The sequence below is a fragment of the Patagioenas fasciata genome, chromosome 8 (assembly GCF_037038585.1).
Source record: "Patagioenas fasciata isolate bPatFas1 chromosome 8, bPatFas1.hap1, whole genome shotgun sequence".
NCBI classification, from domain to species: Eukaryota; Metazoa; Chordata; class Aves; order Columbiformes; family Columbidae; genus Patagioenas; species Patagioenas fasciata.
In genome coordinates, this window is record NC_092527.1 from 24,001,866 (window position 1) to 24,026,706 (window position 24,841).

The window sequence follows — 24,841 nt, forward strand, 5'->3', positions numbered from 1 at the left end:
ATTCATGCCTATATTAAATTAAAAGCAAATAATTTAAAAAATCCCAAGAGACAGGTGACTCATATTTGTTTAGTCAAAGGAAAGCCTGAAAGAAATGAGATGGGTGCTGTATGGACTTCTGACCATTTTGACCTGGCTATCAGGCTAAATCTTTTACCTGCAGACACAAGTCTGATCAGTTTTAATGCTCTGGTCTTCTGTGTATCAGTTTCCCACGGAGAGTGTGCAAAGGCAGAGCTGAGCTTGGCCCTGGCCAAGCGTCCCAGGTGCCTCTTCTTGCTGGAAATAGAGAACCTTTGTTGTTGAGGTCTAGGTTCCTTGAAGTGGCCTGCAAGCTCAATGAACCTGAACACTCCAAGCGAAACCCAAGCAAAGCCACACAGTTTTAAACACTCTTGGAATAAAATCCCCTCTACACCGGTGGCTGGTGCTCAGGGGGAGAGGCAGAACATGCCGAACTTGGCTCTGCTTTACCCCAAGCTTTCAGGAAACTCCTCACAGTAAGGCCAAGAGCTATGTTCATAACAAAACTTAAACCCAAGCAAAATTTATCACGTTTTGAGTTTCTTCTTGAAAGGTTAGACCATCTTGGGATGTGCTTTGCTGGGATAAGAGGAGGGATGGATTCTGCCCTTAAGGGCCAATTTCACATCCATTAAAATCCCAACAAAACTCCCAGGGAAGCAAGCTTAAACCTTTAAACACTGAAAAGCAGCTACCACAGTTCTCTGTCACTCTAGTTAACCATCTATAAACAGTTACTCACTTGACCTTCATTTGATCTCTCCTTCTGCCCTCCAAGGAATCTTTTGGAGCCAACACACATTATGGATATCTTTGTGTACATGAGCATTTGAGGCTATTTTACTGCAAGGAGAACAAACGTCTTGCAATTCTATCTGTAACTTGGTTATTTGGGGAGATTATTTTTTTCATTCTGCTTAGCACACAAATCCAACAAGCTGCTTCTATTAGTTTATACTAATTTTTGCAAATAATTAATACTGAAAGTCCTGTTCACTACACATGTAAAGGAGGAGCTTGGAACCCTGACATGGCAATAAGGAGGGAAAATGATCCTAGCACTTGAAACAAGAAGGTCAATGACAGGAGTCAATAAAAATCTTGTTTGTCCCCTTCTAGCTGCTGCTTGGATGTGCAGCAGGACTGAAAAGCCTTCAAGCTTTCACCTGATTAACAGTCTTGGGAAAAACAAACAAACAAACCAAAACAAACAAAAACCCCAAACCATTTAGGAATGCCACAAAAATAAGATGGCTATTGAAAAAAAGAATTCTTTAGCAAAACAAGAATGTCAGTAAGATAGAGGTAAATCTAAGGGCATAGCGTTAGTAACTGAAGAAAGAAGAACTTCATACGGTTGCCTTGATTTTTTTTTTTTTTTTTTTGGAAAGTATGATAAATCAAAGAATTTTAGAGTTACAAAAGAATATAAATACATAAAAACATTGCAACACTGAAAATTTCCAAGCAATCTCAACTCTGCAGCGTAAGGATACCATGCAATAGTTAATGTCAATTGTAACATTTTAGCTTAATTTATTTCCTTTCCATCACAGCATCATACTATGTGGCAATAAGCAGTTTAAGCAACCATGCTTTCAAAAACGTACCTTTAAAAAAAAAAAGTTACCTCTGCAGACAGAGGTACTAAACTGTTGTACTCATTATCATGTTGCCTAGTGGATGATGTTACAAGGCAGAGATAAGGTTGATTTGGTACTTTAATTGTGCAGTTTCACAGCCTAATATATATAGATTTCTAAATGTAATTATCTTTAGCTCTAGATCACTGAATTTCCTGGCACTAACATGCTTGGTTTGTATTATATTTTACTTTAGATTTCCGAGATCTGCTGTGAATCTTAACTCCACTTAAACTTAGATTCTGTGTGAACACTATTGCTGTCCAAAAAACGATGCATTTAGTTACAGTTAATAAGTCCAGGAAATATTAAGGAAGATCACAGTCAAATAGTATTAATGAAAACTAGATGAAAACAGGGGTACTATTTTCCCAATCTGAGCACATTTAGTTAAATTCTTAACTCACAAAAAAGTTTCTTGACAATAATAAGTTGTGTTGTACTGACCAGAAATGACTTACTTTAGTCTATGGGGATTTAAAACAACTTCATATAATGATGATTTCATTGCTGGGTTATGCCAGTCTAAAACTCTAAGCAATAGAATTGTTGCCATCTCCTCATTTAAGAGGAAATGTAATTTGATACAAACACACTAAAAATTTGGAACATTGTATTATTAAAAAAGGCTGTCTGAGGCTGTGTTGAAATCAACAGTAGGTCTGTTTAAGGTTTCTGAATTCATCCTTTCTTTGTTAGCATTCAGATAAAAGATTAAATTTACTGGCTATTAAGGAGCTCTGGCTGCAGGTGTTTTGTGGAGGGGTGGGATCCAGCCAGCTCATCGAGGGGTGCAGACTGGATTTTTTGAGCTCTGAGATAAACACTGGTCAGTTCTGTGGGAGTTAACATGAAGTTGAAACGAATTTTTCAAGGAATTTAACACTAGCTAAATCATTTGATTTCCTTTTAAAATATGCAATTCCTTCAGATTTCCCTGAGTTCGTAATTCTAGATGGGGGGCGGGGGGGAGGACGCAAACCATAAGACCTGCATAGAGGATTTTTTCCTTGTTTTGATTTGCTTTGTTGTTTTGCTGCTGTTTAAATCTTAAGCTGAGAATCGTTCTACTATAAGCAGCAATATGTTCTTATTGGGAAAAAAAATTGCAGTTCATAAAAATTGCTCGGTGTTCAGATGACGTCGGTTATTGTATGAAGATCTCTTCTTCGTCCCAGTAGCAGGAACATAGCGGTGAAGTCGAGAAGGCAGCCCCACGGTGCAGGGCTGTATGTTGGTCGGGTCTTTCCTCCCTCCCTCGCCCTGCAGCCTCTTTCAGCGCTTGGGTTTGCTCTGGCCCGAAACAAAACTCGTTCCCTTGACGAAACCCAGCGGGGGAAGCTCTGGGCACTGAGCAGGCTCGGCTGGTCCGGTAAAATTGCCCTGTCAAAATAACCCTGAAACTTGCTGTGATTTCTGATTTTTGTATAGTAGAGAGAATACCTATAGGTGGGAGCAGATGTGTGTGTGTTCGTGGGGACGAAGGAAACGGAACACAAAATACAAGCGGTTCAAGCGGCAGCCGTCGAAACGGGGCGGTCCAGCACTGCAGGGTCGCCTTTCCTCCCATCAGAAGCTCCCCGGGGACTTTGCCCAGCACCCAGCGTTGGCGGCGACGGAGCTCCGCCTCCAGGTGGTCCCTGGGTCCCCCTCACCCTCCGCCGCCAGGCGAGCGCCGGGACCCCCCCGCCACGCCGGACACCCCTCTTCCCGAGTGGGGAGGCAGCTCCGCGCTGCCGCCGCTGCCGAGACTCAGCGGGGCTGGCCCCGGCGGTCGCTGCTGCGGGGGCGCGGGAGGCGGTAGAAGGATGCTGTCGGGTGCGGTGTCCCAGGTACTCCTTTTCCCTGCTCCTCGGGAGACGCCGTCTCCCACGCAGAGGCGGCTTGGCAGAGAAGGACAGCACGGGGAAACCGGGCAGCCTCCAGCTCTAAGAAGGAGAGTGCGAGCCCTATTTGAAGCTGCCTGCACTCGGTTGTCGAGGGGTGTAGGGAGAGCCTGTGTATCTGTGTGCTGCATCTCTTCAAGTGGGCTCTAAAGGTCTGTCCAGGTATTTGCTGGGACTCAGCCAGTTTTCCCCTTCAATTATAACATGTATATATGTCTGGGGATGCCGAGGGGGAGACTGCTACTCAGATTTAACTCTGATCTCATTCTGCATCCATCCAGTCTTTTTTATTAGATCCTTGAATTGCTCCTCTCTGTGCCTGTAGCAACGGCAAAGATGCACTATTACTCATGTGAAGGGCAGTGTGAACATCCCCATGCGCCAGCCAGAGCACTGGTGGGACAGCAGTGCTCCTAGTAGTGTTTGCAGTGGGATTAGGATTCACTTCTTGCATCCCTGCAGGATGTCACAACTGTCACAGCAGTTGTGGCCAGGCTCACAGCACTCATTATATGATTATGGGCTCTTTCAGTGCATCAGGTTCCTGCGCTACTATGCTAGCTTACCTAAAAGAAAGAGGGGAAAGCAAGATCAGCCTAAACAAATTCAGTGCTCCTTGGTAAGCAGGGACCAAGAAATCCAAATTACTAGGTTTAGGGAGCTGGATGTGAGAAACAGCTTCACCAGTGTGTGTCAGGGAAGGAGCCAGTTCGCGGCGCAGTGTCAGTGCAAGCATTTGCCCCGGTGTTAGAAACAAGCTCCGCTACGTGAAACAGCACAGGCACAGTATTTGGGTTCCTATTTCCAGTCTGCAGCTGAGTTTGAAGCTACTCAGGGTATAATCTGACTGTGCTGCTGTCTTTGGTAGTATCGTGGACCTGTCCTGTAAATACTCAAGACCAGTATTAGCTCTACCCACTCGGCCTCCCTCTGTCCCAACGGGCACCTGTTTTAAACGCAGCCGAGGGGTCCAAATTCAATCAAAGCCTCGATGTTTATTTAAACTATTGTATGACTACAAACAGGGCCCTGTGGGCTTGGACTGCAGACAACGAGGACATGCTTAAGTCAATTACACTTGACAATGCTGTAACAGCTCAGGGTAAGCGTCACCCCTTAGACCTCCCGGCTCTGCAGCTCTGTCGGGCTTTCAGCCGAGGTGCCAGGGTGCCTGACGGCATCTGCAACACAAAGGAAGAGAACTGTGACAGCAAATGTACAACTGGGGTCCAGCTAATACGGGGAAAAGGTGGTGTTTTAAGCCGAACATGCGGAGGCAAAAACTGAAAGCCTCGCTCTCTCTTCCCGCCGTCCCTAAAACTCCCCAAATAAACTTCGGGGAAGATGCTTCGTATGAGGTACTGGATCTGAAGTCCAAGACACCACTGTAAATATAGATTCGCCCCCACGGGAGTGGAGACGGATTTTTCTATTCTTCCTGGTGTGAATGCTTAGACGTGACAGGGTGCCTCCCCACAGCTGTCCCAGCTCCAGCAGCTCTGGTTCAAGAGCAGCGTGGCCGGGGTGCCCAAAAGGAACCTGGCTGACATAGTTTGGCGAGGAAACTTTCTCCCCCGTCCTGGCTGGATGGGGTGACCGTGATCCCGGTTCTCCGTCGCAGCCCTCTGCCGCCGTGCGGGAGGAACCGCGGGGGAACGCGCCGCCGCTGCCGTCCCACTGCCGGCTCGGGTCGCGGGGCTGCTGCGACAAGCGCTTTGCCTGGGGGAAGACTGCCGGGCTGACGGAGCGGAGAGAGGAGCCCTCGCTCCTTTGGTTCATTTCCAAACATTTTTGACAGAGGAAGGATGTAATAACATGCCACGGGCAATAAATCATAAGTTAGCTACTCCCCCTGGCTCCCCTCCCCCAGCCCCGGCGGTCCCGGCCCCTCTATAGAGGGAGGGGCGGAGGGGACTCCAGCAGAGCGCCGCAGCCGCCGGGACCAGCAGTCCAGCTTCTGCCTCGCGCCCCGTCAGCCGCCCAAGCATGGACCTCCGAGCCCTGGCTCTGCTCGCCTTCGCCCTGGCGATCATCTGCCTCTCGGAGGGTAAGTGCGTTGCCGGGACGCCGCCGCTCTCCCCGCCTGCTCGCCGCCTGCACCGCTGCTGCTCCGGGCTCCAGGGAGCCAGGCCGGGGGCGACGGTCCCGCGGAAATCCCCGTTCTTCCCCCCGTTTCCCGCAGCTCGCCCGCTCTCCTGGCTCTGGCGCGTCTGGCGATCCCCGAGCGATAGCTGTTGTGAGCTGGAAGCGGGCAGGCTCTGCCTCCCTGGTTCGCTCGCTCACTTTCTTCAAAAGAAGGCTGACTAAAGCGGTCCTCTTTGCCAAACTTAGCCCAGATTGAAATCGGCTGGGGGAAGACTTTCTACAGCACTCCGTCTGCAGGGAGGTGGTTTGGTTGCAAAATATGCGTATCGATTTCTCCTTAAAAAAACCCGAGAAGTTACAAGACATGAGAAACATGCGGTTGTTCGGTTCCTTTTCTGTCCTTCTTCGTGATCTATCTTACCTCGATCAGGGCAGAAGTGCGTCAAAATGGTCACTCAGCAGGAATTCACTGCACCCCCTGCAAGGGTGCAGGGAGAGGTTTTGGAGGGGCGCGGAGAGGTGCACTGACGAGAGGTCTAGGGAAACGCGGGCTGCCAGCCGACGAGTGCTGCCGCGGTGGCAATTATCGCTAAGGCAGCGACACCGGAGCCGCCTTTCCCGCACCGCGGTGCAGCGCCGTCTCACAGCCCGCCCGCCCCACGCCGGGCCCCGCGGTACCGCCTGTCACCCACGCCCGCAGCGGCAGCTGGCCGACTTGCTTTCTGACTGCCCGCTCTGGGACTCGCCGGGCGCGGGCGGCCCCGGAGACCGTGGCAACCTGCGCTTCTGGCTCTGCCTCCTGCGGGCAGCGGGGAGCCCAGTGCCGCGGAGCTCCAGAGGAGCGGGGACGGCGCGGGACAGCCCCGCTGCCCATGCGTGGCGGGACGGGGGTCCTTCCCGCAGCCTCTGAGCATCTTCCCGGCGCTCCTTCTGCGGCTGGCTTCTCGCCTGGCAGAGATCTGCCGCCTTTTGTCCCCTCATCGGAAGCTTGCTAGCTAGGTAACGAGCGTCCTTTCAAACTCCACTCTCGTACCGTTCTCCCATTCTGGCTCACCGAAACTTGGGTGTTCCCCACCCAGGGCGGCAGAGGATGCCCTCCGGTGCCCTCTTTGTTTAGCCTGAGAGAGTTAATTGCTCTCGATCATTTTGCCAATGCCTTTTCACAGTGCTGTCCCAGCAGCAGCCCAGTCCCGGGGAAGCACACAAAAAGCCAGCGCAGAGCAAGCACCTCCCCAGAGACTCCCACAGGCAGACCCGGCCAGGTGGGCTCTGGTCCCCGGCGCGTTGGGGCTGCGGGCTGGGAAGCGATCGTGCAGGTAGCGAAGGCAAACCCCGGGGGCCGTAGGTGGCAGGGCCAGCTCCGACCCCTCGTCCCCCTTCGCCACCAACCCCGCGGAGGACATGATGTTCGGGCACCCAGAGAGGGCTCTCCTCCCCCTTCGATGTGGGTCTGCAGCGAGGTGGGAGAGCGCTGCCGGCCTGCACTGGGGCTGCAACCCGGACGGGAGGCGCAGGCATACTGGACCGGGGCCGGCGGGGGCTCAGGGGTTCCCCCTCAAATCCTCTCTCCTCGGGCAGCGCTCAGCACAGGGCGGAGGGGCTGGCGGAGCTGCACGGCTGCACCTCGCTTTGCTCCCTGCTCTGCAGCACTCCTCAGCTGGCAGCAAATGACAGTAGGTATCCTCATGACAGAATAAGCGTGCCCGAGACCTGGCTACTTGCGTGAGGAAATGGCTTAAAATGTTGGAGAAAAACTAACCTAAGGAGAGAGACCCCACCGGCTTGCAGGGATCAGAGTGCAGTTCTTTGCCTACGACTTTGCATGCCATGTAGTGCTCTCAGCCCTGATCCAGATGAGGGCTTGCAGGGCTACCTTGTTCTGGAGGTCAGGTGAACTCTGAATTCTTCCTAGCCACTGTGATAAAGCTGTATCTGCCTATCATAGTCTCAGAACCCAGGGAAATTGAATTGTTCTAGTCTTTAAAAGTTGCCAGCCCTCCCCTGATATTGACAAATTCACCCTTGGATGAACAGAAGTAAAACAAGGCTTCCATGAAATGTGTTGTGTGTTCACACTCAGCCTGCTCACCTGGATAGAGCTTCCCTCTCCACTCAAGCACCCCGAGCTTTCCAGGTGACACAGAAAGCTACTGGTGGTAACTTTGTGGCAGACATGGCAACTCACTTGTTCCTTTACTGTGCCCAGTTCCAGCCTGAGTGAGGCAAGCCAGATCCCAATAAGGTACCATCCAATGTTGGTAAGTGGCCACTCTGTGAGGGAGATTTTTGCAAGTGCTTTCTTGCTAGACAGAATTTGCCAGTAAAAGTGGGTGTTTCGAGCCAGCAAAACTCAGCTTGGAATTAGAAAACAATAAAACTATTTATTATTAAAAAAACCCAAACCACTCAACACCAAGAACCTTTCATACCCTTCTAGTCAAGATCAAAAGAGGTGTTCTCTTTTTCTTTTTGTCTGAGGAAATAAGGATGAAGGAATGACATTGAGATGTCTGAACAGCCTCCGGCTCTTCTGTAACTTTTGACTATATTGACCCTTTTTAACCAAAAGGGCCAGACAGACAAAGGTCTTAAAAGCTTTATGTGCAGAGAGTTTCATGAAAACTAGTGTTTTAAAGTAACATTGCAATTAACAGACTACATGAATTTATCCTGCTGAGAGCAAGGCTTCAGTGTTGCTCAGTGCTTGTTAGACATCAGAGAACCCACAGAGCATTAACTCATGCAGTACAAACCTGTAGAATAAATGACTAAATCAGCTTTAGTGTGCATGGGACAATTGTTTCAAATTTTGAAATGAGATAAGGAAGATGTTTGTCAGCCTCAGGATAAGACCAAAATATGGCCCCCAAATGGCCCCTTCCCCCTTCTACTTTAGGATGATAAGGGTTCATGTGTTCGGAGATGCCACATGCACTAATTTTCCCCGATTTTAAGCCTTGCTGAGAGCAGAGTGAGCTAAAGCCGATCTCTCAGAGCCAGAGTGTTAGAGGGACAGTGGCAGGACACACTGTTTTCTTCTAAATGATGCTGAGAACAGATGCAGTGCCTGTGCTGCTGCTCTGTGGTGCTTGGTGCCTGTTGCTGATCATCACTTGGGGGCACAGAAATGCTAAAGGGGTTCTTGTGCTGGGAGGGGAGCTGTCATTCCACCTCATGTTGGGGTGTCAGAAGAACACTGAATGTTGGGGCTTCCCTTCTTTCTTGCTGTGTTGGATGCCAGGGAACAACTTGGGACTCATGGACGTGTTACTCACGGTTAAATTTGCTCTGTTGCTAATTTCAAGTGAGATGGGATTTTAAGTCTCCCTCCCAGTCTCACAGAGGGCAGGGTTGCATTCCCAAGTCACAGATCTGAACAGTTCATCTCTTGTGTCTTTAGGGTAAAGCTTGCTTAAACTTGGTTGGTACAAGCTGGCAGACCCACTTCCACTGCAGCTGTGCTGAGCATTGTAGTATGACTGCATTCAATTTCAGCGTTCCTTTCAAATACAAACTCACTGATGTGTAGCTATCAGGCACAGATTTGCAGTGGGAAATCCTAGTGCCTTTCTCTTTCCTTTCCACATTAACATTAGTCAGTCTAGTGCATATTTGTGAGGCTCATCCTGCAGATGGGACCTTCTCCTCCCATTTATTAACTCATAGAGGATATAATTGTTTGGTCTGCCATAAAACTGATAGAATAAGTCCTCCAATTTTGTTAACTTATAGGCCAGATCTTGGTGGAACTCTGCTTCCACTGATGAATTCCTCTCATGTCTACCTATCTGCCTGTGGGATCTGATTCTGGCTCATCTCTTAGTAGAGACACCTGGAAAATAGGGTTTTCCCTTCTGAGAACAGAGTGATTTTACCATGTTGTCTGCAGTTATACGTGCTAGAGACAGGCAGTGTGCAATCTCTGCGGATCCACTGCACTTTGAAAAGCTGTCTCTTTTCTCACCTTTCTAGATGGCAGTTCAGGGATTCCAAGCCTTTCTTTGCTCTTTAGCTCTCCATCTGTCTTAAAGGGAACTGGATTTGGACGCTGGGTGTGTGTCTGTGTGGCTAAATAAACAGAGCATCAGATTGCCTTGTGGGATCTAAAGCCCTGTCAGATGTAGATCTGACCATCTACAGCATGAGCCAGACCTTATGGGTTAGGAGTATGAATTTTAATTCCTCCCGGAGGCTGAAAACTGCTCCACTGAGAAATTGTTTAAAATCCTAGGCAGCTCCTCCTAGATTTCCAGGCAAGGCTTCTGTGTTTGTATTTTAGTGTGCATGGGGCTTTGAAGCTTACATACAGAGTGAAGACCTTATTTATGTGCACTTATTTGCCTGTAATTAAGTTCTTCCGTGGAGAAATCCGGTAGCAGAAGGACTGCATCAGAGGGTGTGGTAAGAGCCAGGCTGATCAGTTCTGCATGCATATTCATTGCTGATTTTTAGCCTAGAGGGCTAAACATTAAGAATTAATCTGTCCCTAGTGCTGCCAGTGACTAGCCAGTCTGGTGGTCTCTGATTTGTATATGAGGAGCCCACTGCCCGATAAATATCTCCACGATTGCTGTTACTTTGCCACCGGGTGGGAGTTCAAAAGACTCCAAATCTCTCCTGTGAAATCACTGTGATCTCGCACCAACTCGTGTGAACATCTCGTCTGGGAGTAAAGGTTGGCTGTAGTGGGAAAGGTCAGCTGCTGGGCCCTGGGAAAGCCTGAAAGACTCAGGGCTTTTCTGTAGCCAGTAAGTCCCCCGTGAAAAGCCTGCACCTGAGCTGAGCCGTTTTGATCTGAACTGTTTGGAATTCATCGCTTTCTTCTAGCTACCTTCTAATTTGGCCTCGGGTCAAAATAATTTGGCAAGAACAACACCGAGGACAAGTGCCCCCTCTTATGGCCTTTATCTTGTCTAATTACCAGGAGCATCACTGCACAATGGAGCAGTTCCTTATTCTAATCTCTTGTTCTTTACTTATCTCCATTTTCTCTCCCTCTTCTTTTGTCTTCCAAAATCCCACGCATCATTATTGAAAGGCTGGGTACTGGGGTAAAGGGACTGTGCTGTGAGCTGTGGGCAAATGCCCTCCCAAAGCTACAGCTTTTCTATTGCTTTTTTTCACCTGCATATTTGGAGGGAGTTTCTGTCAGCCCTGGTCTGTGTATCTGTGCTGCTGATGGGGGAGCAAGAGTGAGTAATGTGTCCTTTCTCTCCCTGTGTTTCACAGAGAAACCTGTCAGCCTGACTTACCGGTGCCCATGTCGATTCTACGAGAGCAACGTGGCAAGAGCCAACATTAAGCACCTCAAAATCCTCTCCACACCCAACTGCTCACTTCAGATTGTGTAAGTCTCTTGCTCTTTTCATCTGGTTGCAAATCTCAGGTATCAAAAGGAAGAGTCACAGAGCTGGTTCCTGCTTTGGTGGCTGCAATTCGTTCTGTGTGTCATGCCGTTATTTCCAATTCATCTCTTCACCCCATGTGTCACATACAGCTGGATCTTGCTTTGCCTCACACAAAGGATGTCCATTGCCTTAGATGTGGAACTTCACAGCTTGAGAAAAAGACTTTACTATAGTCTGAGTCTTCTAATGCTCCACTTCTCCACAGAAAGGAGATAAACAGGGAAAAGGAATTACCAGATTTTGTGTAGCCTGCACAGGAGGTACAGACCCTTAACATGTGCTGAGCTGATCTAGGGACACACGAGGTACTGACAGACTCTGGTAAATCACAGATCACAACAGGACAGAGATTATAGGTTCCCCACGGAAAATAACTTCTTTGTTTTTGTTGTAAAAGAAACACTGATTTTCAGAAAAAAATAGGGTTGTAGACTTCTGAGTATTTGTGTTTTTAGGAAGGTCTTTTTGGTTCATTTGTTCTTGGTTGACCCCCTCTCTCCTCTCTTCAAAATTTAGAATCTTCAGAAGAAAAACTTTAGCATTCATCTTTTCATTGCAAGGGAGCTCTACTGCCATCAGCTTCTGTTAGTCTCTGTAATAGGGTCTTAGTGACTAGACAGGGTTTCTGCTCAGTGCTCCTAACACTAGTTTTGTCTTTGATCCATGTTGAGCCCTTCCAGTTGTAACTTACATGCTCTAGAAATCCATCTTTTGTCACGCAAAACATTCTTGTAATCAGAAAATTGATGCAGTTGCATGAGATTTCTCAGGAATCTACAGATATATTGAACAGCATGCCTCCATTCATGAACCAGTTTTTATTCATATAATGTTTTCCTTTTTTAAACCACTCTGGGTAGATCATACACTTTTTCTCATGCATGCTTCTGCCTTAGGGTTTGGTAGAAGACGGTGAGAAAAATGTAAGACTCAGCTGAGAAATAATTTCCTTTCACAAAAATGGCAAAACCAGCTGTGACTAACTCTGATCTCTACCTATAAACAATTTTAGAGGCAAGCATCCAAAATGCAGTAGTGTATGGATTTGTGCTCTGGGATTGTAAATGGATGTCATAAGGGTCCCAGCACTAAGACTTCGTAGAGGATTTGGAATTTTCTGGAGCCATTTCAAGAAAATGACAGGCATTTAAGACAGGATAGAGTATACATTTGTCTCTTAATTAACATGGGATTATAGTAATTAGAAATACATAGGAGTATGAAATGCAGAAACACAAACAGCTCATGTTTGCAATATGATTTAGTGGCACACAGAACACATGAACCTATGGTTGTTACTTTAAAAAGTAAGGCACTTAAAAACTTATCTCCGAATACCCCTGAAACATCATGAGTTCGAACTAGGTCTTTATCAAAACAGAAGCTGAAATGGAATAAAAACTAACATACAAATTACTCATCTTGGTGGTTGTAAGCACACTCTGAATTTAGTGGATAGGCATTTTACAGTGGAGTTGTAATTAGAAGCTACTGTTTTCAGGAATAGAGAATCTCAATGAAATCAAATAGTTTAAAGTTGTTTGGTTTTGTTTGTTTGTTTTGTTTTGTTGTTTTGTTTTGTTTTGGTTGGTTGGTTGGTTTCTTTTGGATACTTTTGCACAACTACAGTCCCTTTTATGGTTGAGGGGAATTGTACCTGAACAAAAAGCCTAAGAGCAGGCTTTTGTCTTTGCTTCTGTTGGAAGTCATCTCTCCAAATTCAGGAATCTGCTCTGTCAATGTCTACTTCTACAATGCTCACCCTAATTTTCCTGCTTTTCATTATGGGGAAATAGGCATTTTTTGCATGCAATTAATTGTATCTTAAAGTAGACACCTAAACCAGTTCAGGTTAATACTCCATACAATTGCCTAGGTCTCTGCCATGACTGTACAAGGAACAAGGGTTAACAGGCTCAGAATTAAGTGTCTAAAAAAAATCCTGGGTGACAGGAATTGCATTTAATGTGGCCCAAGGCTGGTTACGTGTGCTTTTGGTTCTGTACCCTGTGAGGCCAGCTCAAGAGTTCCCAGGCATTGCTAACATCAGCAAATCCATTCTTGCTCTCTGTTGGTATCACTCCACTGGAAATACTCCAGCTTGGCACTGCTGTAAGGGAAATATGAATTAGGCTCATTCATCTTTTTTATTGGCACAGGGCTTGCAAGACTGAATCTTCGATGTGTTTATGTTACAGCTGTGTTGTTGCATAACTTCAGACCAAGGAGTCTTTTTGACCTGTTACTTCTTACACCATAGTTTCATATTCTGCAGATTTTGTTTTATAAAGCAGGGAACATTTTGGCTTCCATCCAGCAAAATACTTTAAAAAGCACTGAACTTATTCCTATAGGCATTTCCATGAAACTGCTGTTTAAGAGGAAGTTTCTAAGCAGCTGAAGCAGTGGCAGAGCACTTTGGGGAATGTGGGAGATCACAGATCTCTCAAGAAGCCCTGATATCCCTGGAGGGTCAGACCTGCTGAAAGGCTATTTATACTGCTTCTGTAGAAAAGACGTAGATAGCCCAAATGCCAGTTTCACAGGAAACTCAAATTAGCTAAACAGTTCGGTGTGCAAAGTACAGCTTGGATGCCCAGGAGAAACCCCTCAGGAGGTTTCTGCTTTTGTTTCCAGTGCCGAGCAAATACATGAGGAAAAACTTGCCTCCGCCACTATGGTACTGCCAGTTGTCTTCCTGCCTGCAAACTGTTAGTTCAGACTTGTATAAAACAAAAGGCTAGTGAGTGACCAGATCCTTTCAGAGCATCCAAGAGGTATTATTTGGTGTCTGTCCCTAAAACATGTGAAACTTCAATTTTGGGTTGAATCCAAAAGCTGTTATTAATTAATTAATTGAGAAAATGACCTATATTTACCATGTCAGTATTTCCAAGTGAAATTTAGCTGTTGTCAGCACTGAGCTCATAACAGCCCAGGTATGAATTGGAAAACTTAGATTCAAATTCTGTATCTGTCCCACCCCCACATGCGTCCCAGTACAGACCACAAGAATCAGCATCAGAGACAGTGCTTTGAAACCAGGGCTATTTATAATAGGTACCTCGAGGATGGTGGGCATAACCCATCCTCTTCATGGATTAACTTAGAGTAGCACTGACACTCAAGGAAGACATAGCTCTACTGTCCCTAATAGAATTGCAAACCTGTGTGCAAGATCAGGCATCGGGAGGTGGGTGTGGACCGAGGAGTATCACACACTAGACTCACTCTGACTTTTCTCCTTTGGCAGTGCAAGGCTCAAGAGCAACAGCAAGCAAGTGTGCATTGATCCCAAGTTAAAGTGGATCCAGGAATATCTGGAGAAAGCTTTAAACAAGTAAGGCAAGAGACAAATGGACTTAACAACTAACATCCAGAGTTATTAAAGGGTAGAACATTGAGGGCTGGCTCCTACCATATGGACAAACTACTCGTGGAATCAGATATTGTTTTGAAGATGGGTTTGGAGTTGACCTAGTCTGTATTAAAACAACGGCTTCTAGTATATCCTAAATGTTAAAGGGAGAGTTTTCCCAGGATTTGAGGCAAAATCTGTCCTAATGAGTCCATTCTGGGTTCCCCAACTCATCCTCTTTTTTAAAAGAGCCATTCTCCCAAGGAAAATACTTCCTTTATGCCCCCTATTCCTCAAGCCAAACTACAATGACTTAAAAATCTATATTGTTCCAGTTTCTTTGGAGCCCCTTCTCCATGTTACACTGGGAGTCTGTTTGCACAGGCAGCTGAGGCTGAGGGGGTCTTCATGCTAAATATTGTTTCTGTTTTGGTAAGTGTGGAGTGCTGTTCATATTGGCCAAGGCAAGATGTGCTGCATGAATAAGGCTCTCCCACACGGCCAGATGAAAACCAGCCACACTGGGCAAATTCAAACATTTAAAATCTATTTTTATTCCCTTTGAAAGTGGGTGATCAAGGCTATCCCAAGGTGGACCCAGCGTATCTTAGTTCAATTTTACACTAAGGAAGAGCAGCACAGAGAACATTTCTGTGCTGAGCAGCAGGGGAGGGCTCCAGCCTTCCTGGGATGACTTGTGATGGTACAAAGCATTTCCTTGCTTGCCCAGGCCCCTGCGATTGATCCTCCAGCAGTATTTTGGCCAGCCAGCCTACCTGTGCACTCAGTACCCCTTCCACCCTTGCCACCACATTCCCATCCCTCAGTAACCGCTGTAACCATGCTGAACCTTGTGCCCCTGCATCTGTAGGGTAAAGACAGAGCTGGAATCCAGTCATTTGCAAAAGCAATGCATTCTTGGAGAAATGTGAGGAAGGGTATGGCCTCAGGGCAGATGTGAGGCAGTACAGGTAGCTGAATGCCTTCCACTATTTGCTTTGCAAATGCATCTGCCAAACAAGGGGTAGAATTGGGAAAAAAAAAAAACAACAACTTTGTTCCCTTGTACTTTTACAATAAGCAAGGCAAGAAATGCTTCCAGAGATTGCGAGATTCCTCCATGTGGCCCATTCAGGATGACACTGGGGCCAAGAGTGAGGAGGAGGAGGGAAGGAAGCCAGCTAACAAACTGACTGTGATTCCAGCTCTGACAGCTCATCCCATCTCATCTGATGCTCAGTGCCTTCTTTGCCGCCAGCACCCAGCCTCTTGTCCTTTGGGCAAATTCTCTGCAGAGTTAATCCAGGTTAATGCTGCCAGGATGGCTGTGGATTTAGGCACAACTGAACCTGAGAGCAGGATGTGGCTCATGCTGACTATCCTAGGGGCTCGGGCTACTTTGTTTTCCAGCTTGGGAAAGTTCTCAAGCCCCTGCCTAAGTTTCTGCTTGCTGTCAGCTCCAATGAACCCTTGGTGCTGTTCATAAGATCTGAAACTTAGGAGGCACTTAAGAAATTTGTAGGGTTGGACAAATGTGATTATGTGCTCTGATCCTGCCTGCCTAACTTAGGGGAACAGCTCAGCTGGTACATGTTCTGCTCTCACTTCCACTAGTGAAGATCTAGGGCCAGCTCTACTGAAACCAGTGAGCTTGTGCCTGATCTCCAGCCAGATGCTGGGTTTTGTTTACCTAATGCTAATCCAGAAGCAGTTCTGCTAATTTGGTGGACTTCATCCTGGTTTACATTGAGTAACAGAAGATAATTTGGTCCTAGCTCTGCTGAAATAAGATGACAGGAAGCATGTATCTCCATCACCTAATCCTGTAATCATGACATTGTTTTCATTTTCCAACTAGTAATGATAGCACCAGTGGCATTTTCATGCTCCACAGACAGTCAATGCTCTGTCTGTAGTATTTTCACAACGCATGTTTTTGACATATTTTAGTGCACAGCTTTGACTTCTTCAATGAAACGTACTTTGGAATATATTTATAGCGCATCAAACAATTCATATATTTGAACTGGAGCCATATGAATGTTGGTAGTTTAAAACACCGATATCCCTCTAAACTACTAACAACTTGTAAAATAAATATATATAGATCTATAAATGTTAATGTAGCTATCAATTTCAATCAGCCATATATTATATTTTTTCACTTGTACTGAAATTGTATGAAATGTGACATTACCCTATATGCACTAGCAATAAAATGGCTAATTGTTTCATGTTATGAAAACCCAATTGTACATGGGAATTTATTTTTCTGGAATAAAATCAATACATTTTGTAGAAAGAGCTCTTGTAATTGCTTAAGTAAAATCCAAACTGTCAAGACATTTTAATCTATACCAGTGCTTCAATATGAGAATATCTTTTGTGTTATAATCTGCAGCTAAGGGTAAGGAAAAGTTCATAGAATATAGTAGTCCAATGCAGTTGATTGTGAGACCAGAGATGGTTTTCAGTAGGGAATTTTTTTGCTCACTAATTCTGCTTAGCCTTTATTATTGCTTGATATTCATCACATCTCCATGTAATAGACACACTTATGAGACATCAGTAAAATACATTCAGGCTGTCAGGAATCCAGATTCCTTAACTGGCTTTAAAAATCATTGTGCGGCTGCTGTGTCCAACACCATTCAATGTTCATCCATTTAATAGACAAGGGGCAAATCAGTGTTTTCTTGAAATATCTAACAGACCCTTTATCACTTCCAGGCAATCTCAGTCATCATTTACAGTCTATTGACTGCCTTTCCTTTTTTCTTCTCCCTTTATGCAAGGATATGCAAAACCATGCCCTTGCAGAGTTAACACAGCCCAAAATAAACGGAGACCAGCTTGTCTACTGCCACATTATATAGTCCCACCTGAGAAGTTCCCTCACTCTGAGGTGCTGGAGTCCATTAAGCTCAGTGGCTACTGCTGGCATAGATGAGAGAGCTGATGGATTAGGAAAAGATAACAAATTGGAAAAAAACTTTCCCTTGTGCCCACTGGGAGACAGGAAACTCCCAACTCCTAGGGGCTGGCTGTGATGGGAGCCAAACCCTACTGCTGCCTTCTTCATAGTGTTTGTAAATCCTGGTGTGGCAGCTCTTCCTAATTTCTGACCTCATTTCTAAATAAGGGCTCAAGTACATGATGCCAAAAAACTACCTTCCAATACCCCACCACACATGTGCTGTGGTATAATGTAGGTGACTATCTTTACCACCTCGTTTTAAGGCACCGAATGCTCACAAATCCTATAGAGTAGCCACTGGTTCTCATTGATGGCAATGGGAATGCTGGGTGAGAAGCCAGAAATCCAGTCTTCCTCTGCTTTCATTGTAGCTCAGGGGGTATTGTGTGGATAGTGAGGCTCCTGGCTGACAAGTTCCGGCAGGCATTTTGGGGAGCTTTGGTGTTTTGGGGAAAAGAGTTGTTCTGGCCTCAGAATTTGCAAATGTCCTGTCACCAGGGCACTTTCATTTGCCCAGCGTTCCTCTGAGGCAGAGTGTATACAAAAGAGGACGTTATAATCATTTGCACCCTGCCAACAAGATGGGAAGGGATCATAGGATAAATGTGAATAAGGCCTTTGTATATGGATAATTCATGGCAGTCTTTTTGTATTTTTCTTTTAATTTAGACCACGTCATCGCACTCATAAAAAAAAGCAACAGAAGAAACGGGGCCCACTCTGCCCTTCCCGTGCAACACCACTAAAGTCTCCAGGGAGGAAGAATGGTAGGAAGCATTAGTTTCTGAGCTGGGATATCTCATGTTCAAGTCCCTGCTCTTCCACTGACCATCCTATGTGATCCTGGGCAAATATATTAGCCTGTCCAGACCTCCATTATTTTCTCATATTTGTAGAGGATAACATCTGTAACCTCCCTGCAGAGCAGTATTATATAGATAAAATTACTAAAACAGGGTCAAAGTTCAGCCACAACAAAGGTGGGAAAATTTTCCCATTTTACAGGTGGGAAAATGGACACCTAAAGAGGACAAAATAACCTTGAGGAAAAACCAAAGTCAAAAGAGGTTAAAGGTTTGGAAGCCATATTACTTTTAGCTGGCCATGTTCTTCCAATACCAAATTGACAGAGTTAAGCAATAAATAACAGCTGTGAATTTGTCACTGGTGTTTTTTAATGACAAATGCAGCACTAGGTGGTGATAACATGATTCGATGCATTGGTGAGTGGTTGACATCTGTCCTATGGGAGATGCTAGGCAAGTCCCAGAGAACAGTGTTACATATGCCAATGCTCTGAATGTCCCAGGTTTATTTTATTTTTTTCCACCAAGGTGTTGTGTCCTGCCTTTCTGCACAAAAAGAAGCAGGGTTACTGGTGTGGAATATTGGCAAATGTATCTTCAAAGAGGAAAATTTTGCTCATGACTTAAGTTACCCTCTTTATGCCTGGATGAATTTTCCAAGGCTACCTTCAATGAGAGTAGCCACAACTGTCTCTGACTGTGGTCACACAGTCTTAGCTGTCCAGCAGGTATTGAATGGGAAGCTTGTCCTGATCCTGTAGGCTAGACAAGACATGCTGGGACATCAGGGTTTTTGAATACCTGGTGTTTACCCTCTAACACTTGTAACTCAGCCTTAGTTACCTTATCTATATTGCAAAAGGCTGATCAACCTGGACCAGAAGTAAGGGTCACTTCAGACAAAACCCAGAGGCCACCAGCACAGCCTGGCTCCCTGTTCTGAGTGAACCCTGCACACAGTACACTTGCACTTTGCTGTAATGTCTAACCCACCACTCCCCCTGGGTACCATGCTCACACTGATCACGGGAGACTTGATTTGTCTGCCTCCTACCCTGAGCTCCCTACCTTAACACTTAATGCCTCACACATTTACTATGCAGCTCGTGGCTGCTCACCCTCTGCCACCCCACCTTCCCTGGGCAGCTGGTCACCATGAGCTGTGATGTTCTCCCCAGCTGCCCACAGCAGGTGAGGTCCCAGAACAGGGAAGCCACAGGGATGGCTTCTGGCTGGGCAGTACACTCAGCAACCTCTGGTCTACAACCACGACATGGTGGCAGCTGAACACCAACAAGAGCAGAGCGTGGACTGTCCTCTGTGTTCCTCCATCCCCACAGAGACGTGGCACCCTGTGGAGCTGCAGTCCATGATCTCCAGCACAGCTGTGGGGTAGGGGCACGTAGAGGAGGCATTCCCAGTGTCAATTGCTCCACTACCGGACTGCTTACAAATGATTAATCCCCCCTTTCCCTGCTATTTTTTGTTTTTATTTTGTGTGTGTGGTGTTTGTTGTTTTTTTGGTTTTTTTTTTTTTTTTTTTACCTCCTGAGTCTCTTTGCCCACTTATAATTCTCTGCTCTGACTTTCAAATCCAGAATAAGCTTCCTAGCCAGCGTCCCTCCTAAGTTAGCTCTGAACACCTTACTAACTGTGACGAGCACAACCTGCCCAAAATAACTCCCATTGCTGGCGTTGTCCTGCTGGGTCGCAGTAGCTCCTTGTGGAGAACTTTCCCCAAAATATTTAACAAATACTGGTTGGAGGGGCTGCAAAAGAAATGCCTTTGTGTTAGTCCAGACACAGATTTGCTGATTGACTAGGCCTGATATCAAAGCTTTTACAACTGAAATAAACCTTAATAGTGTTTCACTCTGTTCTTCATCAACAGGAGGTTCAAGATGTAAGAGGCAAGCATTGTAAGCCGTCTACAGGATTTCTTACTATAGGACCCAGAGAGCAGATAACCAGTATTAGGGAATGAATACATTTCACTGTTATCATGCAGCACAAAAGCAACGCTTCATGCATTTCCAAAGGATTTTTTTTTTTTTTTTTGGGTTTTTTTGTGATTTTTTTTCCCCCCCGCAAATTGGCTTGCTTTCACAGTGCTATTTTTATATCGTAAGATGTAACTATTTGAGAAAAACTATGTTTTTATACAGGTTGTTTTATTACCTAGCACTGAGGGCAGATATGAATTTAAACTAACCCTATGTTATTATATAATATTTTATTTCCTTTGCTATGTAGAGGTCCTGCTTTATTTAACTTTCTTTTGGTTCATGCAAGTCTCCTGGAGTTTTAAACCTAGAAGGACATGAACTGTACAGTGCAATGATGTTGTGTAAGTAGTGGGGGAACTCCTTGCCTCCAGAAGTCATCAAGGCCAAGAACATAGGAAGGCTAAAAGGCATCAGTCATTGATGAATGTGAATAGCGTTACTGTGGGTGGCATTTATAGGTATATTGTATAAGGGATCAAACTCAGGTCTACAGGGCTGAAGCCCTTCTCTGAAGATCAGAGACCTTGGTTACAGCTGTGAGCAACTGGGTCAATGTAAGGTGCTAGTACTTGGTTTGTAGCAGTTGTGTGTTTTAGGAGCCACAACACTGGCCTGATGTCGCCTGGCATTTCCTATGTTCCTGTGTTTCTGATGACAAATTTTAGCACAAAAAGGAATGGGTTATTAAAGGTCTAACCACACAATCATGTTGGAAATCGCTGGAGCAGTCGAATATGCTGCCATGCACCAGGTGTCTCTTCCCACTCATCCACAGGAGTTGGCATCAGCTCATCTGGCTAGCTTTGCACTGAAGTATGCAGAGATGCATTCACATGAGCCTTCACCAATGATGCTGTAGCCTTGGCTACTGAACAGTCACACATACACGAGGGCAGTAACATCTCTGATCACTCCGGAGATACCTAGAAGAGGATGTGTGGCCACATCTTTGGCAAAAAGAGATGCCTGGGCAAGAGATGGTCTGCCTAGTTTGTGGAAGGAGTGGTGTTTCCCAGATGTGGAAATGAAGGCCGACACTGTTCACCAGTGGTCATAGCTCTGTTTGCTGGTGAACAGGATGGCCTCTGCAATTTCCTTTGCAAAGTACACCTGGGGACAGGTACCATTTCTTGCACCAATTCCCTCTCTTAGCCAGAAATGTCTTTCTCCTGATTCTTACTTGTATATGCACTGTCTTTGCTATATAGTGTATGGAAAGACACTTGGAGTACTGCAATAATCACATTGTGCTCTGCGCCTGGATCCAAGGGAAAGCACATTTGTGCAGCACAATGCTTGTGTTTGTGTCTATCTGTGTGTGTATTGTAAACAAAAAGATGTTATAAGATTGTACTTTTTTTGAGCGGGTTACTTCAAAAGGAAACCTCCCTCTTTGCAGCCTGTGTTGGGAACATTGAGTGTTTCACTAAGCACTCCTTTTTGTGGCAGGCATCTTCTGTGCCTAAGAGGCACTTTGGCTAGCCAGAGACTACCTTATTTCTATGTGGATTCAGGTAAAAATCTTTGAAGTATTTTCCTCTCTGCAAAACAGTGCTATTACAGAGAGTGCTTCAGTTGGGACCATATCACCTCATTTGCTTTAAAGAAGAAATCAACTGCTGTGCCTAAAATGTATGTGTTATGATTTTGACATTCCTTCTATTATTATCATTACCAACTTGATGCTTTAAGTATATTGTGTCTCTATTTTGAAAGGTCTGATACCACTATACTTGATGAGAATTGGAGTGTTGATTTAATGTGAGTAGGATCAGATCGTCTGTTGTAAAGGTAAAGACCGAAAGAACTGTTATAAGAAAACCAGAGTTTCTTGTCTCCACCCTGCACTGTACTTTATATCCCAGGGTCCATCTCTTGTCCCCACAGATGCACCCACAATTGCTAGTGGTTTGCCAGAGGTGGCCACTTGAATGTCAAAGCCAAGAATGACTTTGGGGAAAGAGTGGAAGAAACTTGGTTTTGACACAGGTGGGGAGCTTGTCCTTTTCACCCAGGACAGTGCATTCTTCACAGGTGTTTCCCATCCAAGGACAGCTTGAGATCTGATCAGTTCTCATTGGAGTAAAAAGATAATTAAATAATCCTAATTTTGATTCAGCAGCATACCTTGCTAATGATTATAGAGGCCATGAAGATTTTGTTTTTAGGGGAAACATAAGTTTTCAAGTTAAAAGATGGGGTGGGTAGATGTGACTGTACAGTCTTGCCAGAGCCCTGCTGTAGGTAGGGCTTCGTTAACAGGGGGTGCATGTGGGGTCAATGCCAGCAGGGAAAGGTCTCTGGGCACATGCCAGCCCCACATTACAGCCTGGGCAAACAGACTACTTTGATAGCAGCATTGAGATGGGCAGTGCTGGAGCACCCTGGCCAAACCCTGGGGTCTCAGCTCTGGACAGTATAAGCCAGATAGTGGAGGTACTGCAGGAAATGGGGTCACCTGACAACCTTCTCTTCTGTGCCACACTAGTGGGCATCGCAGGGGCAGACTGTGCTAAAGGGAGAGCATTTGCTCCTGGGAGAAATGCATGAGTAGCAGCAGGAAGGGACTCCCTGCAAGGCTAGGGAGCACTGACAGCCAGGTGGTGGTTGTCTGGGTGCCTCGTGGGCTCTTTGCCTTGGGCATTTCTTGGGACTTACACTGTGACCTGGGCCCTGACACAGCTATAGGTAAGACCACTCAGGGCATGGGGCTGCTCTAGGGAGCTAGCACCATGTCCCTCACTGGCCTGGAGCAAGGTTGAGCCCAGTGTGAATGCAGGGTTGCCACAGACCTGGCCAGGAGTAGCTGAAGACTTAGTGAGAACCTGGTGAAAAGTTTCTCATTCTTTGGACCAAAATTCAACCTTGAGTAGGAAGCTTTGCTTTTTGCCTGACATTATTTTCATGATACAATGGGAAGAACAGCCATGCCCTTCACACTAGAGAAATCCATCACTTGGCTGCCCCTCGCTCCCTGTGCTGTCCTGTGCATGGCACACTGTTCCTCCCTTGCAGACCACGGTCTTTGCAGGTTAAGAAGCATTAGAAACCCATTCAAGGGGAGCACTAGGTTTTTCTCTCTGCCTTTAGATGTTGACCAAAGATTGAATCAGGGAAAGGAAGTGTGGGCAGATGGGAGTGACACAGGGACCACACGTGAAAAGGAGGGAAGAGATAACACTGAACTGGTGCTGAAAAAGCAGCTTCCATAAATGTGAAATCATCATGTGTGGTATTTTCAAAGTGCAGCTGTCGAATCCTAAGGTTGGATTTTTTCTTTTTTAAATAGAATTAATGGTATTTATTGCTGTGCCAATTTTTAATTTATATTAGCTTTACACTTGTATGTATATCTTATCCGAATTCTGCCCAAGGAAGAATGAAGGGTGACTTTTTGATGTGTTTTTAACTAAGGTGTTTGAACAAAGGTGATTGTTCATTTTGCAATGAAGGCTATATTTGAAGTGAAAGATACACATTTTTTGGAAAATGCAGTTCCTATAGAAGTTTTTGTTGCCATTTCCCCTTTTTAGCATCTAGAGAGTCTTTTTTTCTGGCAACTTGTGAGTGATGTGACCTATAGTAACCAGGGGGTTCTGAGAACTCATAATCTAAAATCTGAATTATTTTCTTTACCAACATACTATCAAGACAAGCCTTGTCTGCAAACATGAAACTCTGGTGGCCACAGAGAAGAAAAAATGTATCATGATTAAAGGGCTGCATGAACCTCCTGTTTTCCACTCCTTAAGAACTTGGTGTTGTCAGAATGTGGTAAATACTGTATTCTATTTTTTTATTAAGTAAAAAAAAATATATCTTCCCAGATAATGTGAAAAGGGTTTTGTATTTGTGTTCCTGTATGGCAGCTTTTCTGAAGGAGTTATATTATGCTTTTGAAATTACTCCTTTCATAGAATATTTTGAAAATAAACACTTTTATATTGTTGTAATTTCTCCCATAAATGTGTATGCACTTAACATTTTCTTAATAAAAATGTTTATCTAAATGAAATTATTACTTATTTCTAATTTCTTTTCCTCACATACAAACAGCTAAAAGGTTCACAACAGAAAAAACATTCAGATGTAGTTTAAGTGTCCAGTTTCAAGGATGCCTCTGTGTAGCCCCATGGGCTCAGACTCTGTGTGGGGAACCTGAGGCAAAGTGGCCACAGGATTTGGCAGGGAGGGGCAAATATGCCATCTTCAAAAGGAAAGGCTTAACCATTTTCTTCCCAAACAGAAACCTAAACTTTTTCTTTTTTTCTTCCAACTTGTCTCCTGCAGCAGGTTGACTTCAGTGGAACTGGGAATCTTGAGCTGTACTCATTCTAGCAACAGGGAAGCCATCGTCATCTGTGCTGGGGGAAGGGATGGGAGTTTCTCTGAAGAGCCTGATGGGTGCCGGGTTATGCATTTGACAAAAGAGCAGATCTTGTGAACAACACCCTCCTTTGGGCTCTTTTTTTTTAGGGCACAACAGGGTTAACCTTCAGTTTGAAGTAAGGAATGTTTCTGAGGTTTTTAGGACTGGCTTGAGATCCTGGAGGTGTAACGCTAACATGGATAATGCCATAGGGAATTTGCTGTGAGCTTCAAAACCTGAGTTGAAAACTGGCTTTTGTCAATGCCTTCACTCATCTCT

At 45.4% G+C, this 24,841-nt stretch overlaps 1 protein-coding gene across 2 annotated transcripts; it reads left to right on the forward strand.

The window, feature by feature from the left end:
* The first annotated feature begins 5,442 nt into the window (after positions 1-5,442).
* Positions 5,443-24,208, forward strand: CXCL12 (C-X-C motif chemokine ligand 12). Of its 2 annotated transcripts, XM_065843800.2 has the most exons (5): positions 5,443-5,600; positions 10,868-10,985; positions 14,300-14,386; positions 18,051-18,148; positions 20,079-24,208. In XM_065843800.2, exons 1-5 carry the CDS (start codon positions 5,540-5,542, stop codon positions 20,108-20,110), a joined length of 396 nt encoding a protein of 131 aa, XP_065699872.1. In that variant the 5' UTR covers positions 5,443-5,539; the 3' UTR covers positions 20,111-24,208. The 2 variants fall into 2 exon arrangements, with proteins under 2 accessions (XP_065699872.1, XP_065699874.1); XM_065843802.2 differs by lacking the exon at positions 18,051-18,148.
* The last annotated feature ends 633 nt before the right edge of the window (positions 24,209-24,841 follow it).